The sequence below is a fragment of the Bos mutus genome, chromosome 19, assembly GCF_027580195.1.
Source record: "Bos mutus isolate GX-2022 chromosome 19, NWIPB_WYAK_1.1, whole genome shotgun sequence".
In the NCBI taxonomy this organism is placed as follows: Eukaryota; Metazoa; Chordata; class Mammalia; order Artiodactyla; family Bovidae; genus Bos; species Bos mutus.
Window position 1 is genome coordinate 47,466,056 of NC_091635.1, and position 17,547 is coordinate 47,483,602.

At 45.3% G+C, this 17,547-nt stretch overlaps 1 protein-coding gene across 3 annotated transcripts in view; it reads left to right on the plus strand.

Annotated features, from left to right (window-relative positions):
* Nucleotides 1-12,158, plus strand: part of AP2B1 (adaptor related protein complex 2 subunit beta 1) — a 111,365-nt gene extending 99,207 nt beyond the window's left edge. For all 3 annotated transcript variants that reach the window (XM_005899674.3, XM_070390482.1, XM_070390481.1), the window contains 2 exons: nt 6,372-6,526; nt 11,337-12,158. In XM_005899674.3, coding sequence (XP_005899736.1) covers nt 6,372-6,526; nt 11,337-11,411 — 230 coding nt within the window. In that variant the 3' untranslated portion in view covers nt 11,412-12,158. The remainder of the gene's footprint in view (nt 1-6,371; nt 6,527-11,336) is intronic.
* The last annotated feature ends 5,389 nt before the right edge of the window (nt 12,159-17,547 follow it).

Genomic DNA, 17,547 nt, shown 5'->3' on the forward strand with positions numbered 1-17,547 from the left:
GTTCCTTGAACACATATGATCAGGAAAACTCTGGCCTAGAGACAGCAGAGAAAAGCCAGAGTCCTGGGAAAGCAGATTTGGTCTCAGAGGTCTGGTGTGAAGGAGACATGATTTTTCAAAAAAGAAAATGGAAATTTGGATGATTGAGGGTTTTAGTCTGGCCTGTCAGATTAATAAAGAAAATCCCCCTGCTTCCAGATGGGGGCTCCGAACCTTGGTGTACATTTGTGATCTTGCCAAAGAAAAGGTATCTGGCCTTTCTCCCAGTGGAGCTGTGTCTTCTGATGTAAACAGAAACAGTTTCCCAGAACAAATTCAGTTTTGAACAATTCAGCCATGGCCTCATGCCACTTCCTCTCTGCCTTGGGTGCTCCAAATACCAGCGAATCAGTTCTCCAGTGGCACCCTGCCCTGTGGTAGTGCAGCACACGGAGCCCAGGGAAAATTCCCAGCCATGTCCTCTTCTCCGGGAGCTCGAGGCCATCCATCATTTCCCACTGAATCACTGCTGATCTCTTAAAGACCATTTCTGCAGCTGATCCTTTCTAGCTTTTCCTCTGCCTCCACCCCGAGGTCTGGAGTACCTACCCCAACCTTTTCTTTTCCTTCCAGTCTGAGGGCTCAATTAACAGGAACGTTTTCAGGTTTAGTGCCTTCTGATTCAACACCCTGGGTTGAGAGCTAAAAATACCTCCTTTCCAGCTGATCTGTCCTAATCACAATAGCACCAACCCTTTAAATAGCTTTTCTGTGCCAGAGTAGACATTTGACAGATGGTGCTAACACTCTGAGGCTACAGGAAGTCGCAGGCTTAAAGTACTGACCAGCCTAGCATTGAGCTTTTACTTCTGCTCTTCCATTTCTTCTAGAGAAGAAAGAAGAAAAGAAACCCTCTTACTAAGCCTCAATAATTTATCAATTCTTAATAGAAAAGTGTATATGATAGTGTGCTTATGCTGTGTCACCAGTGGTGTGAATACTGGAAAATACTGGTTCGGAAAAGGCACCCAATTGTATGGGTCTCCTTGCTTCCTGGCACTAGTCATATCTGGGACCACTGTCTTAAGTACATAAGAAATAGCTGCATCTCCAGCCATATCCAGAAAAGCATCTTTCGGGCAAGTGTCCTGCAAACCTATTTTTTAAATTAAGTGCTTGTTTTTCTTTGAAAAACTCAGAGACATGTTACATGTGTATTTTCTAGTTAGGCTCTCTAATAAGGGACAGATATTTCTTCAGGCACAGGGAATAGGTGAGGGTGAGTTATGTTTCTTTGTTTGGTCATGGTTCTCCCCATTTCATAAATACAAGTGCATTGCCAGTCAGCACTTAAGTACAATTTGGTTGTTCAAATGATTTTTTAAAAAGGTGTTCTTTTTAGCAATCACAGTGGTTTGCAACTTGCTGATGACTGTGTCCCAGCTGGGTCCCTTCCCGCTCTCCGAGTACCTTCTCACTCTTACGGCTGCTGGAAGAGGTGCGACCTTAGCTAAAGTAGGAAGACGAGGGAGGGAAGACCACATTCCCATCTTCTAAGATTTTAGGCCTCAGACCCAAAGCCAGATTTGAGGTAGGAGACAAATGAACCCAAAGAAATTACATCTTAATGCATGTGTAACTGTATTTGACTGTCTTTTAATAAAAACTCTTCGCCTGTAGGGCAGATGTCAGTGTCTTACCATTACATTCTCATTCTCCAAGTCTCACAGCTATAACATTCCATCGTATTTCCCCAGGAATTCGGATATGTTTAAAAAACAAACATACACAAAGAACTGTGACGTTTTGTCAAGAAGTATATCCCAGTCTGGCTGGGAAGCTTCTTTACATTGGCTCCCATTGCCATTGTTTTGTTTTGTTTTTTTCTGATTTGGCTGTGCAGCATCTTCATTACTGTGTGTAGGCTTTCTCTGGTTGTGGCAAGCAGGAAATACTCTTCATTGCATTGCATGGGCCGCTCCTTGCGGTGGCTTCTCTTGTGGAGCACAGACTCTGGTGTGCATGGGCTCCGTAGTTGTGGCTCACAGGTTCGAGAGCGTGGTCTCGGTAGTCGTGGCACACAGGCTCGATTACTTTGCAACATGTGGAATCATTCCAGACCAGGGATCAAACCCATGTTGCCGGCATTGGCAAGCAGATTCTTATCCACTCTGCCAGCAGGGAAGTCCCATTGCCATTCTTAATGAGCTCACTTAGCAGAGTCTGGTTATCCTACTACCTTCAAGCCCTCTAGCTCAAACCTACAATCTAAGGTTTATAAAAATTGCCTCACAGAGACTTCCCTGGCCATCCAGTGGTTAAGTCTCCACACTTGCAGTGCAGGGGTGTGGGTTCAATCCCTGGTCAGGGAATTAAGATCTCACAGGCTATGTGATCCAGCCAGAAAAATTGACTCACACATAGTTATGTTATAGAACCCTCTTCCCTCCATGCAGTATTCTGATAGAAATCACGCTAACAGCCATTCAGTAGGAGCAGAGCCTAACCGGAATGCTTCCAAACACATTAAAGTTCCATCCATTCAACTTGCTTATTCCATCTGGCTGTTGGCCATGTTTTTTAATTCTGGAGTGGGTGAGTGTGTATGTGTGTTTGGGTGCTTCCGTTTCTTAGCCTATCATCTCTTTTTTAGCCCATCACCACTTACTTAGCCTATCACCTCTTACTTAAAACCATGACATATCTGTAGGCATCTGGGCCTTGCTCTATATATTGTTTAGAACGTGTGCCTGTGCAGCACGGTAGAACTTCAACAAAAGATTCTGTCGTGTGTATTTTCTGTTTCCTTGGAAATGGGCAAGAGCCTTGAAACTTGGGAATGGCTTTTACAACTTAAAGCAATCCTCCTCGTGTTAAAGACGGTCCTGTCAAAAGATGTAAGCCAAACTCCAGCTGGTGATGTTGCCTAGCAACTCAGTCTGAGCTGCAAGAGCCCTTCATTGTGGGAACCAAGGTGACAGCCAGAACTGCCTGACCCCCCAGAAGGTGATGAGACAGTATATTGAGGCTCCCTTCTCTCTCAGTCTTGTGCGTAACGACCTTGAGATAAACATTTTGGCTTCTCAAAGAGAACCCATTCTTGAGTTACAACTACTCTGCTTGGTGTTAGTGGAAACTGGAAATAAAAGGAGGGAAATTAAGCATAACTAAGAGTGATGCAGTTGTTTAATGAATGGGCTTTAGTACCTCCTGCCCTAAGCGCTTGTTGGGTTGAATGTGGAAGAAAGACATCAGGGCAAGAATTAGCTCCAAAATTAGACCACATCTAAATAGATGTTTATTACACTCACAAACATAGAAAGCAAAATTATGGTTACCAAACGGGAAAAAGGGAAGGAGGAGAGATAGATTAGGAATATGGGATTAACAGATACATCAGTTCAGTTCAGTCACTCAGTTGTGTCCGACTCTTTGTGACCCCATGAACTGCAGCACTCCAGGCTTCCCTGTCCATCACCAACTCCCAGAGCTTGCTCATACTCATGTCCATCGAGTCAGTGATGCCATCCAACTGTCTCATCCTCTGTCGTCCCCTTTTCCTCCCGCCTTCAATCTTTCCCAGCATCAGAGTCTTTACAAATGAGTCAACTCTTCGAATCAGGTGGCCACAGTATTGGAGTTTCAGCTTCAGCTCTTCCAGTGAATATTCAGGACTGATCTCCTTTAGGATGGACTGGTAGGATCTCCTTGCAGTCCAAGAGACTCTCATAAGAGTCTTCTTCAACACCACAGTTCAAAAGCATCAATTCTTTGGCGCTCAGCTTTCTTTATAGTCCAACTCTCACATCCATACATGTGATATATACTACTATATATAAAACAGATAAAAAGGATTTAATGTATAGTACAGGGAACTATATTCAATATCTTATAATAAACTATAATGGAAAAGAATGTAAAAAATATATATATATACACACACACATATATATAAGTATCTGAATCATTTTGCTGAACACCTGAAACACAGTTTTGTAAATCAACTGTACTTCAAATAACTAAACAAATAGATGTGAGGTTTTTCTGGCAGATTTTTGGGGGGGGGCAGCCTAACAGCTTATGGGATTTCAGTGTCCTGACCAGGGATTGAACCTGGGCCACAGCAGTGAAAGCTTCAAATCCTAACCACTAGATCACCAAAGAACTCCCCAGAGAAAGTTGGCTTTGTTTGTTTTAATTGAAGTGTAGTTGATTTAAATATTGTATTAGTTTCTGCTGCACAACAAAGTGATTCAATAGTGTGTGTATATACACACACACGTTTTGTTTCAGTTGTGTGTGTATATATACACAAACACACGTTTTGTTTCAGTTGCGTGTATATACACACACACACATACATGTTTGTGCATTTTCTCCGCCATGGTTTGTCACAGGATCTTGAGTGTAGCTCGCTGTACTCTACAGCAGGTCCTTGTTGTCTGCCCATTCTGTATACAGTAGTTTGCATCCGCTAACCCAAACCTCCCCTTCCATTCCTCCCCTACCTACCTCGCCCGTGGCAACCACAGGTCTGTTCTCTGTGTCTGTGAATCTGTTTCTGTTTCATAGATACGTTCATTTGTGTCATATTTTAGATTCCACAAATAACGTCACATACGATATAATACGGTATTTATTTTTCTGACTTACTTCACTTAGTATGATAATCTCTAGTTCCATCTGTGTTGTAGCAAATAGCGTTGTTTTGTTCTCTTTTATGGCTGAGTAGTCATTCCATTGTATATATGTACCACATCTTCTTTGTCCATTCATCTGTAGATGGACATTTAGGTTGTTTGCCGATCTTGGCTATTGTGGATAGTGCTGCTATGGACATAGGAATACATGTATCTTTTTTAATTATAATTTTGTTTGGATATTTGTCCAGAAGTGGGATTGCTAGATCATATGGTAATTCTATTTTTAGTTTTTTGAAGAACCTCCATATTGTTTTCCATAGTGGCTACACCAATTTACATTCCCACCAACAGCATAGGAGAGTTTTCTTTTCTCTACATCTTCTCCAGCATTTGTTATTTGTAGACTTTTAAATAATGGCCATTCTGACTAGTGTGAGGTGGTGCCTCATTCTAGTTTTAATTTGCATTTATCTATTATCACTATCTGTTCGTGATGTTGAGCATCTTTTCATGTGTCTGTTGGCCATTTGTATTTCTTTGGGGAAATGTCTTAAATAATGTTTTTTAACGCCTATGGCATTAGGCACATATTGGCATCTCCAACACCTGAGTCAGAGGCTTATTCACAGATATTGATGGCAGGTACTCATTGTGTCCCAGATACTGTGAGAAGCACAGTGATGAAAAACTCTAGGATCCCTGTGCTCAGAGGGTTTACCGTCTAGGAGAATAGAAAGACCATCCATCACAGCAGCCTTCTCCCATAGAGTATGACTGGTTTTTATGTGGGGAGAATTTAGTTCCTGAGTAATTTAATTCTTATTAGAAACAAATGTAATAAACTATCAACAAAGAAATGATGTTTATCATCTCTGTTCTTAAAGTTTCTCTTTCTCTGGTGCTTCAGCATCTCATGTTAGCAGTCAGAGAACAAGAAGAGAGAAATGACCTTTAATTCTAGAATGTCATGTCTCTGTGCTGTACGTAGGCACAAGGAAGACCCCAAACATCAACCTGTTCTTCTCCTGTGTTGATGGCTACAAAGGCCTCAGTGGCAGTCGAGGTTACAGGCCTTGGAGTAATCATCTTTGCACAACTTCAGTCTTTCTCAAAAACTTTTGTTAAGGCACTTTGTTTCGTTATTAATTTGGGGTATAGTCCCCAGAGGCTTAAGAAATCATTTTCCTGCTTTAAAACAAACAAACAAACACCTAAACGTCAAGGTTAACAAATTTGATTTGCAGGATTTCTGCAACTGGCACTTTTCTGATCCTGGCACGGGAGGCCGGAGTGGCTCGTGGTGGAGTAGTAGTGACTTGGGAAGTATTGTAGATTCAGTCGTCAGTCTTTGTATCCCTATGGATCTGGGACCAACGTTCCAGAAGTGAATCCCAACATGGCAGTCAGACATTCACCCATTTCTGTCTCTGTCCACTTCAGTGCATTTTTACCTGTCTAGCTCCTAGTAATAGTTTAAGGGTACCAATGGCTTAGACCCACCATAATCTCCACAGGTAGTTCTCAAACACTGCTGCTTAGTCACACCTTCTTCTGTTTTCTGGCCTGGAATGTGGTGCATAGGCACTTGGAGAGCTTCCTCACACTTTTCTCTTGTGGGAGAAGGGCTCTCTGAAATGTGCTCACATGCATGTGACGGTGCTTATCAGGGCTAATTGAGCACACATGGCTCATGGCCTCCTTGTTGGGTATTGTAACTGAAGGTGTTGTGTTTTGAATCTGTGTTTCTAGACACTGTTTCCAGCAAGTTGCAAAACAACAATGTTTATACTATTGCCAAGAGGAATGTGGAAGGGCAGGACATGCTGTACCAATCCCTGAAGCTCACTAACGGCATTTGGATTTTGGCTGAGCTACGTATCCAACCAGGAAACCCCAATTACACGGTAAGGCCTTTTTCAGAATGGGTGAGATGGGTTCACGGAGGGAGGTAAGAGCCCTTTCGTTTTTTTTCTTAGCATTTTTTAATTTGCCAGGAAAGACCTGGTGGAGTTGCTGCACTCCCCAGATATCTAAAACAAGCAGTCAAAAAAGTCCCCAGTTGCATTCGTAGAAGACCTTGTTCTGCCCCCATTCACCAGGAAGGGGCCTCTGGCTGCTGGAGTGTCTCAGACTCCTCCAGGTATATACAGAGCTGCTCACAGAACCTGCAGCTCCATCAGTGTCGGTTAATGCTCATCTAGCGTATCTGTGCATGTGACACTGTAACAGGCCGCTAAGAGGATTGTTTTCGTAGCTCATTTCAAGCTCATTCCTGCTTTTGGATGTAAGGATGTCAAAATGCCTGTACATATGATCCTCTTTAGTGATATTGTATGTCCTAAATGCTTGTTGAAAAACTAAGGCAAAATGGGACCCACCTTTTATAGCCTGAAAGGGAACTTTAGAAAACTTCTTCAGTGCCACGCTGGACTAAAATTGAAATCCTGGCCTTATTTTTAGGGGAGGAGCCAGTTGCTTTGTTAATCAGCATAGCCGTAATACCCTAGGCACTGGCCATTTGTTTACTGTTGTAAAATACCGTCTCCCAGTAAGATGCTGCTTGTCATCTGCATTTTGTAAAGTATAAGAAAACCCTTGGGATAGGGGAAATATCATATTCTTCTATTATGTTCAAGGCTTTTGTACACTGTTTTGAATGAGGGGAAAGGAAAGTGATAAGAAAAATAAGGTTCAATAATTGAATAACTGATAAAGCTTTATAATCAGTAGATTAAGTGAACTTTTTGGCCATTTAGCCGAGAAAAGTCTGTGACTCCATTCCTTAGTTTTAAGGCAAATGTGTGTTCATTAGCATACATCAAGGAAGTAGTACCACCCTGAACTGAAAATTTTTAGTTTCCCCTTGAAGTAAGCTGGACAAGTGTGTGTGTGTGTGAGTGATACTATGTCCCATCTAACTAGATTTTTTTGCCCAAGCATTTGTGAGCTGAGAAACTTGAGGCTTCTCCCATAAACGGTACACTCCTCCCACCCACCTCCGCTGCCGCCAGTCGTTTGTCTTTTTTTGTAAGAAACTATCCTGTCATTTTCCTTGAGTTCCCCAAGAAAGAGAAAGCCTTGTCTGCTCTTCTGGAGGGACAGGTTTCTACTGTAAAATCAGGTCTTGTAAAATAACTCCATTTACTTCCCTAGAACTTTTCTCAAAGTATGTGTATTTGTGTGTGTGTGTGTTTTATCATTCATTATGTAATTGTCTGCAGTATTCCATCTCAGCTAGATTAGAGTAGCATGATTACCCCTAGATTGCAGATAAGGAAACCAAGGTTCAGAATGATTAATATCTTATTCAGGATCGCAGAAGTTGTTGGTAGGTAAGTTGTGCTAAGAATTCAGATATCTGAACACTTCCTGTCTTCTTTGTGTTCATTAAGGATAGTGGGAATTTTGACAAAGACCTCTTAGTAGTTGCATAGTTGATTTAAAATGTTTAAAACCTTTTTATTTGGAACTAATTTAAGACTCACATAAAGTTTTAACAATGGTACATAGAGTTCCCATATATCTTCCACTGAATTTTCCTCATTGAGAACATCTTACACCCATAATACAATTCACCAGTTTTTACATCATTATTTTTAGTTTATTTGGTTAAGGAGTGTACAGTACTATGAAATCTTATCACATTTGTGATAATCACCACCACGATCAGGAACAGAACTGTTCTGTCGCCATGAAAAAACTCCTCCTTGCTATCTCTCTATAGTTACAGACTCACCCCATGCCTAACCCGTGGGGATCACTGATAGGTTTGTTTGCCATTACTATAATTCTGTCATTTTGAGAGGGTTCTATAAAGTCAGGTCCTATCCTTTTCAGACTTTTTTTCCCCACTTAGCATAATATCCTTGACATCTGTCTTAAGTCATTGCATATATTAATCATTTGGTGTTTGTTGGGTTTTTTTTTTTTTTGATGGCCAAGTAGTAGTACTGCTGCTGCTGCTAAGTCGCTTCAGTCACGTCCGACTCTGTGCGACCCCAGAGACGGCAGCCCACCAGGCTCCCCCGTCCCTGGGATTCCCCAGGCAAGAACACTGGAGTGGGTTGCCATTTCCTTCTCCAATGCATGAAAGTGAAAAGTGAAAGTGAAGTCGCTCAGTCGTGTCCGACCCTCAGCAACCCCATGGACTGCAGCCTACCAGGCTCCTCCATCCATGGGATTTTCCAGGCAAGAATACTGGAGTGGGGTGCCACTGCCTTCTCCAGAGTAATAGTACACTACATGATAAATCACTTCCTTTGTCCCCTTACTATATGTCATTAAGAAGGTTTGTTTATCCCAGGGGGAAGAGCCCTCATAATCTCTAAGTAGCTCTTTCTCACCTAGAAAGATAACTTGTCCCAGGTGAAGAAGTATGTGTTCCAGGCCATAAACCTGAAGTAGATGTTTAAGTCCTTGGCTTATTACCTAGGCAAGGGAGGCGAGTCTAGGTAGGTGGCATTCCTCGGTGGTTGGTGTTAAAGATGTGACACATAAGTAGGTTAGTGCTTCGAAAAGTTAAAATCCTGGAAAGACCTCTTTTCCCATATAAAATGAGACCATAGTCCTAAATCAGATTTTTTAGCTTCTTTTTTTATGTACATTTCCTTCTTGCTTTCTTTAGGAATTAGCCAAAAAAAATTTTTTTAATGTGTTCCAGCTTGTCTTAACTGTACTTGTTGGAAAGCAAGGAATGGATTTAACCCTAAACTTAACCTGTTGTTAAAGGCTGGGGTGTCTGGAGGAGGGAGGTAATAGAACAGTCCAGAGAAAGAGATTCTTCCTTCTCTTCTTACCCTCCCTCCCCCCCCCTCCCCTCCCCTCCCTCTCTTCCCCCCTCCAAAGAGCAGCTCAAATTGTCTGCGTCTAGACTCCTGCCAGTGCCCACCTTGGGCTTTTATTGAGGAAGACAACATTCTCTTATCACTAGTGAACCAAAAGTGGATCTCCAACTGGTTGGAAGTTCCAGTACTGCTACAAAGATGTGACAAAATACAGAACTGTATTTGGGGGAGGAGGAACTACTCCCCTCTTTAGTCTGGGAGTTAACTCCCTTAGCTGTTCTTTCTGGTTTTAGCTTCCTCTCCTCCTCCTCTTCTGAACCCGCATACTTTCCCATGAGAGCTGTCTACAACACTGACAGTGGAGAGGCTGGAGGAGGGGCAGAAAGGCAGGGAGGGCCTAGAGCGGCAGCTGGGACCAAAGTGGGGGGCGTTTTCTATTTATATTTGTATTCTAAAATTAGTTATACACTTTGTTTTACGTGTATCAGCACTGTCTTCCTAATGGATGTCGAGCAGCAGTTCTAGAAATGCCTTAGAGAATGTATATTAAAGCTGTAAATTTTAAATAGAGCCTCTTGTGATGTTCTTTTTGTTCGGCTTGGTTTTGCATTTTTAAAATCTCACTCAGTTCTGAGGATGTGAGTTTTCTCAAGAAGTTTAGGGTTGACCAATCATCTTCCTGACATTTTTACCAAAAATATTCTCACCTCTTTGAACTTGGTTAAATTGTTTAGTCTCTAATAAGACAATAAAGAGGTAAGATAATGTAAAATCTTATGGTATATCGTTAAAGACAACTTTTGTTCATCTACTTTAATAAACAAGCGATGATGTCAGTAATACAGAAAACAGAGATTAAGTGTTCTGGTTCTTAATGCAATTTATATGCTTCTTTTGTTAACGTTATTGTGAATCTGGTGAATTTGCCTAATCTGGTACAATTCAGGAGTCCGAACCTAGGTTTAAATTTTGCGCTTGTTGACCCACAAAGTGAAAATCTCAGTGTTCAGCATTGAAATCTTTTTAATATTTTAATTTGGTAATTGTTAGACTAGACAAAGAGGTGGTAATAGACAAGTAGAGTGATATGAGAAGTATCTGACCAGCCTGAATAAGAGGCAGAAGCTGAAAGATAACACTGTTGACATAAATGGTACAGTTACACTCGGTAAATGTCTCTTTAGTGTTAGTGTTAATCGCTCAGTCGTGTCCGACTCTTTGCGACCCCATGGACTGCAGCCCACCAGACTCCTCTGTCCATGGCATTTTCCAGGCAAAGGATACTGGAGTGGGTTGTCCATTTCCTTCTCCAGGGGAGCTTCCCGACCCAGGGATTGAACCCAGGTCTCCTACACTGCAGGCAGATTCTTTACCATCTGAGCTACAAGGGAAACCTGTGTTGGTTCTTATCTTCATTCGCTAGCAGTGTATGTTCTCTTCTATAATACAGGGAAGACTAGTTCCTTGGAGCTGTCTAGCTCCTGCTTTTATTTTACTTAGTTATCCGTCCTCCTGAATTGGGACTGAGATAACCATCCTTGTGAAGACAGAAACTGGAACAGAGAGATGAAATGACCGGCACGTTAAGGGTTTTAGCCCTTCCCTTTTCACTTGCTTATGGTCCCTGTGACTCCTAGCAAAGCAGGAAAGCATCTGTCCCCTACAGTGTTTCCTATGAATTATTTCCCAACTTTGCAGACCCACGTAGAATGTGGGTGGAAACACAGCACAGCTTGACGTTGATTAAATTGAAATTCTAAAACCCACAGAACCTCCTATCAGCAGGGTCTCTTTGTTTGGCTGCTCAACGATAGAAGCCCTTCTCCCCTTGTATCAGAAAGAGCTTTCCTTGAACTGAGTACGTGGATACCTTTTGAGCGAATGCCAGCCTCCGTGCTAATAATCTTCCTTCTCCTTTTCCTCCGCACAGCTGTCGCTGAAGTGTAGAGCTCCTGAGGTCTCCCAGTACATCTATCAGGTCTACGACAGCATTTTGAAAAACTAATAGACTGGTCCGGTGCCCTCCAGCCACCCTGTGATCGGTGCAGGCCAAGAACTCTTTAACTGGAAGAAATTGTTATCGCCATGTAGAATCTGAACCTGAACACACCGAGGCTACCCGCCAAGGTAGTGACTAGTCTAACCTGTGCTAATGTTAGGGCACCGCCTGTTGGATAGTTTAGCTTCCTGTGACCGTCTGTAACCACTGCTTCAGTCACTTCCCACCTCGTGCCACCCGCTGCTCTCTGTCCTCACTTGTGGGCTTCTCCATGCTGTCCTTAGAGTGGCTGCAGTTTTGAGTGTAGTTTGATATTTTGTAATCGAGACCTCGTTTCAAAAGCAGAAAAAGACAACAAAAAATATTAAAGCAAGGAAAAGTGTCACTGAAACGTAAACTGCACTTTATTGTTTTATATTTTTGCACATACGAGAAATTGAGGGATAGTGTGTAACTGAGAGAAGCACAGTCCTGGAGGGAAGAGACACAGTTTCTTGCCACCTCGTGGCAGCCTTGTTCCTGATCACTTTCTTTTCTCTCCAAACTCCTTTTCCTGTGATTCCTCCTGCCCTGTATTTTCATCTCCTTTGATGCGCTGCAGCTAGGAATGGTGGTCTTCCTTGAATGGTGCTAGAGGGTGTAGGAAATGGGGCCTTGAGGCACCCAGGCTGAGAAGAAGAATTTACACAGTCCTTTCCCGAGGTCAAATCCGAGAATGACACTGACGAAAGAATTTCAGGAATCAAAATGCGCCCCCCACCCCCACCCCCATCTCCTGCTCTGGATTTAATTTAATCTCAGGTCCAGTTGACATCTAAAATCTTGGTTTTAGAGTTGAAACAGACTTACTTGAAATAACAACTCATCCAACCTTGTTTTTCTAAAAAGGAAAAAGATAAAAGACAAACAGGACGTTACCGCCTGAGGACTGTTGACTGTTCGGTAGCAGAGGTGGGGGGCTGTGTCTCCGAATCCCCATCAGAGTTCTCACTGCGGGACCCTCTCATCGACTTTCTTTCCTCGATGCCTTTCTCTTACCTTTCCGGTGCCTGCTTCCTTATGGCTCTCCTCACACTCCACGCAGATTCTGGCGCTCCATTCATTGGCATCCGGTGGCAGCAGAGTCTCTGTCCAGGGACTTGAAGGTAAACCCTGATGCCAGAATGGAGGCCCCTCAGTGCTGGAGGCCAGCAGGGTGGGTGTGGGGAGAAAGTGAGCTTCTGGTGCCACACAGTCATCGCTCGGCTCTCTCACCCGCTCAGCACTTGTGTTGCTTAGGCTCCCAGGCGGTTGAGATCACCTCAGAGGGCCAAGTCGTCCTTTTCTTCTCTCAAAAGATCAGGAAACGTGAGAACCCCTGCCCCCCTGGACACATTGGGTGTGGCTGTCAAAGAGTGCTCTGTGCCTGGAACACCAGTCTGTCCAGCAGGGTTGTCTGTTTCACCTGTGGGCACTGCTGCTGCCCAGCACTGGGGATTCCGGGTCCATGACTGAGACTGCTTCTCAGATGCCCCCGCTCTCATCAGAAGCGCCTGGGTCCAAGACCTCACATGGGACTTGGACCTGAAAGTGAATCCAGGAGGAGGAACCCTAGAAAACAGCAGAAACTACCCTGCAACCATGTTGGAAGTGAAATGACCTTGACTCATACCACTTGGAAAGCTACGGGGAGCAGGTCCCCCAAAGCAGTTTCTTAAGCCTTGACTCTCTCCACGAGAAGAATTCCTGGGGTGAGGGACAGGAACCCCTCAGGCACGTGAAGAACAGGAAGTGGCACAGGATGGTGGGTGGGGGTGGGTGCCAGGTTGGATAGAAAAGCAGGTGGGTGAAGCTCTGTGGCTGGGAGATTGCTCGTGGAGTCAGTGCGACGCAAGCAGTGAAGAAGGGCCCCGCTCCAAGCGCAGTGTTCTCGCCTCAAAGCAGACTGCAGGTCCAGGCGGCAGGGCTTGTGGCAGGGTAAGCAGACGAGACGGGGTGGTACCGAGACGTGCCCCTCCGCCCCTGAAACCCAGCTCCTCAGCCTCCCCGGCAGTCATGGGCAACAGCTGGACTTCACAGCTGATCCGGCCGGTCTGCCAGCCCTCCGCTCCTTGGTGAGGCTCCCTCCCGGTTTGCCCCTGAGCAGCTGGGGAGGGATTCTGCTTCATGAGAAGGACCCCCCTCCTGAAGAGGCAGAGCCTGTCACCTCCACCGCAGTATCCCTCGGGGCCCATTTCGAGCTTGGCCGAACGGGGGACTAGGAGGTTGCCCTGCAGTCCCCTCTCCGCCGCTGCAGCCTGTCTCTGTAACGTCCCAGCCTCTCACAAAGGGCACGGCAAGCGCACACACACCCAGGACTCTTGCTGGTCAGAGATTCCCTGAGTGTCTGCCCTCGCCCGAGCCTGTTTCCTGTGTCTGCATTGCAAACCTTGGGACTGGAGAGAAGGGGGAGGGGGGTAAGTGTTGCCCTAAGAAAACTTATCATTCTTTTGTTGTTGGGATCTGTTCTGGGGGAGGGTGGGGGGCGGGGGAAGCTTGACTTTGTCTTCATCAATAAACTCTCATTTACACAAAATGAAGTTTGTGCTGTGTACTTTGTTCCCAGAACTGACACTCGAGGACAGAACACAGCGGGCCAGGGGAAGGATGGGGTATTAATAACCACGCTATTAGAACTTGGCTTTTGGCTGCCCGGCCCTCCCGGGGATTTAGCCAGATGAAATGTGGAGATGGGCCTGAGGAAGCATCACACGCCTCAGAGGCTCCTGTCTCCCCGCGCCCGCTGCTGTCCCCACCACCATCACCACTCAGGCATTCGCTGCAGGCAGTGCTCAGAGGAGCTAGTTCATCTTCCCTGGCAGGTCCCCTCCAGGACCCGAGCAGATGGGCCAGGGGCAGCCAGCCACCCAGGCACAGGGGCAGAAGGAGCTCAGCAGAGCTTCTCGTCGGTGTCCTCTTCCCCAGGACGTTTCACTGATCCGTTTATAAAAAGCGTCTCGGATCTGCACTGGAGTCCTGCATGTTCGCAAGTGGATAGAATTAATGCTGCTTTCAATCAAGCTTCCCAAGGAGTTCAGATCGAATCACCTGCATTTGTGTGGCTGGGGACACGCGAGCCAGGTGTGGCCAGGCCGGAGGCCCTGGCCCTGGTTCTGATGAGTGGACAGCCTCTGAAGTCCCCCACAGCCTGGCGTGGGGGAGCGAGGCTGAGGAGTCCCATGCCCAGATGCCCTGAGCCTCAGTCAGTGTAGGGAAGGTGCACAGGGCTGCGCACAGAAACTGCTTCTACTACGTGGATGTTCAGACACCATGAAAACTATCTTTTGGCAGCTAGGAACTCTTGGGCTGTCACCACGTGCTGGCTAGTTGGCCTGAGTTCTAACTGGAATAACTCTGGCAGGGAAGTGGGGTCAGGATGGTCTTTGTGGAGGTTCAGAGTCAGAGATGAGGGATAGGCCTTACTGAGATCTGATTGGATTCACCAGCTAAGAATGTCAGTTTTGGCCAAGAAAATCCTTAGGGCAGAAGCTCTTAACTCTTGGGTGCACATTGATCACACCCCAGAGCTTTCATGAAAGGCTGACAATTCTTACCAGTTGGGTAGGGCCTGGGACAACCTGCATTTCAAAACATTCCCCAAGTGTTTCTAAAAGTGCAGAGTTGAGACTCCCTGCCAGAGAAAGACACCTGTTTGCCTACTGCCTCGTCTGGAGTAACGGGATTCTTGTGGCAGCTGAAAAATAGCAGAGCACTCTGATGCACAAGATGCCTGCCTGTCCCGTGAGTTGGGAGTGTTATCCCCATTTTTCAGGTGAGAGGAGGTGAAGCCACATCTTTTGACTCCCTCTGTCTTTATTGCTTCACTGCAGCTTCCCTTCATCCCACTCCTCTGAGCCACCAGGCCAAGGGCCAGCCTTGCTAAGCCCCTGCATCCCAGTGCGGTTCAGTCTCCAGAAGCAGGGCACACTGGCGAGAGACCTCCACCTGAGGGCGCCTGAGATCCTCCTCCCCCTACCGATCGCCAAGTTAGGAAACCCGGAGCTCTCAGGTGCATCGCTTCTGAGGCCACAGAAGAGCTGAGGACTCCGGGTTGGAGCCTTCCTACTCCCACCCCAGGCATTGATGCTTTTTCTGGTTTTGCTTGGACCCAGATTTCTTTTCCCTGCCACCCCCAGCTCCAGGAGGCAAGAGAGCCTGTTTATTTTAATACCTGGTGTGGCACTTGGGAAAGATCACACCTCCCCCGTTGTTACCCATTTCTATCTCCTGAACACTAATCCTAGAATCCCCACCAGCCCCCAGACATGTTATTAGCAACAAGGATGTTTCTTGAAAAGTTTCCGAGTTGGCTCCAAACTTGCTATCTCAGTTTCTCATTTAGCTTTTGCCCTGCCGTTCTTGATGCTGCCAACAAGGGGAAGGCTAATTCAGGGATTGTTTAGACCCAGATGGACTTAATTTCCAGAAGTATCATTTTGAGACAGGACTGCCCCAACACTCTGGGACTGAGAGAACTCCACTCCCCACCTTCTCCCACTGGGTAGGTGTTAGAGGAGAATGTGCAAGTCTAGCCTGTGGGTTCCCCTCTCTTGATTCATTCACTCTCCACTTAACTGTTAAAGGCCCCAGGATCTGGCCAGACAGCCTCTGAAAGCCAGTGGGATCCTCGGCTCTGAGGGAGCAAGGGCGGAGTCCCAGGTTCAGGTCTTTGTCCTCTGGGCTTGAGATGCTGTAGGTGGGTTCACGCATCCTATCCCTTGGAGTCTTAGGTGTGTACCTCAGGCGTCTTCAGCTGAACCGGAGCCACAGACTATGGACAGAGCCTCTCGGGTTTTTTTCACCAAGGTAATCCTAACCATAGAAAAGTGAACAGGCTCCAAGGAGCATACAATCCTTAGCCCAAAGTGACTCAGTGAACCAAAATGACTTAACCAACCAAATCTTAAATTCAGGCAAATTTTGCATTTTATATTAATTGAATGGGTTGGGATTTAAGATATAATGCTTTAGGGACTTCTCTGGCCATCCAGTGATTAAGACTCCATGCTCCCACTGCATGGGGCATGGGTTCAATTCCTAGACAGGGAACTAAGATCTTGCATCCTGCGTGGTAAAAAAAACTCTCTCTCTCTCTCTCTCTCTATATATATATATATGTATATATGTTGTTTAGTCACTCAATCATGTCTGACTCTTTGCGACCCCAAGGACTGTAGCACACCAGACTTCCCTGTCCATCACCAACTCCCCGAGCTTGCTCAAACTCATGTCCATTGAGTCGGTGATGCCATCCAACCATCTCGTCCTCTGTCGTCCCCTTCTCCTCCTGCCCTCAGTCTTTCCCAGCATCAGGGTCTTTTCCAGTGAGTCAGTTCTTCGCATCAGGTGGCCAAAGTGCTGGAGCTTCAGCTTCAGCATCAGTCCTTCCCATGAATATTCAGGACTGATTTCCTTTAGGATGGACTAGTTGGATCTTCTTGCAGTCCAAGGGACTCTCAAGAGTCTTCTCCAACACCACAGTTCAAAAGCATCAATTCTTCGGCATTCAGCTTTCTTTATAGTCCAACTCTCACATCTATACGTGACTACTGGAAAAACCATAGCCTTAACTAGATGGACCTTTGTTGGCAAAGTAATGTCTCTGCTTTTTAATATTGCTGTCTAGATTGGTCATAACTTTTCTTTCAAGGAGTAAACGTCTTTTAATTTCATGGCTGTAGTCACCATGTGCAGTGACTTTGGAGCCCCCCAAAATAAAGTCTGACACTGTTTCCACTGTTTTTCCATTTGCCATAAAGTGATGGGACCGGATGCCATGATCTTTTTTTTCTGAATGTTGAGCTTTAACTTTTCCACTCTCCTCTTTCACTTTCATCAAGAGGCTCTTTAGTTCTTCACTTTGTGCCATAAGGGTGGTGTCATCTGCATATCCCAGCAATCTTGATTCCAGGTTTCATATAAAGCAATCCATACATTGTTTTAAATGACTTACCACTGCAAGCCAGTGTGAGGCCCTGTAATGAACCTGTGGCTCTGTGTTCCCCTAGGGGAGCTAAATTGAGAATTCTGAGAAGCCTGGCTGCAAAGTGTGTGTGAGCATTGAATGATTTTTTTTTTTCTAGGTTTCCTTGGGCTGAAACAGAACTAGAATGGACTTGGGGGA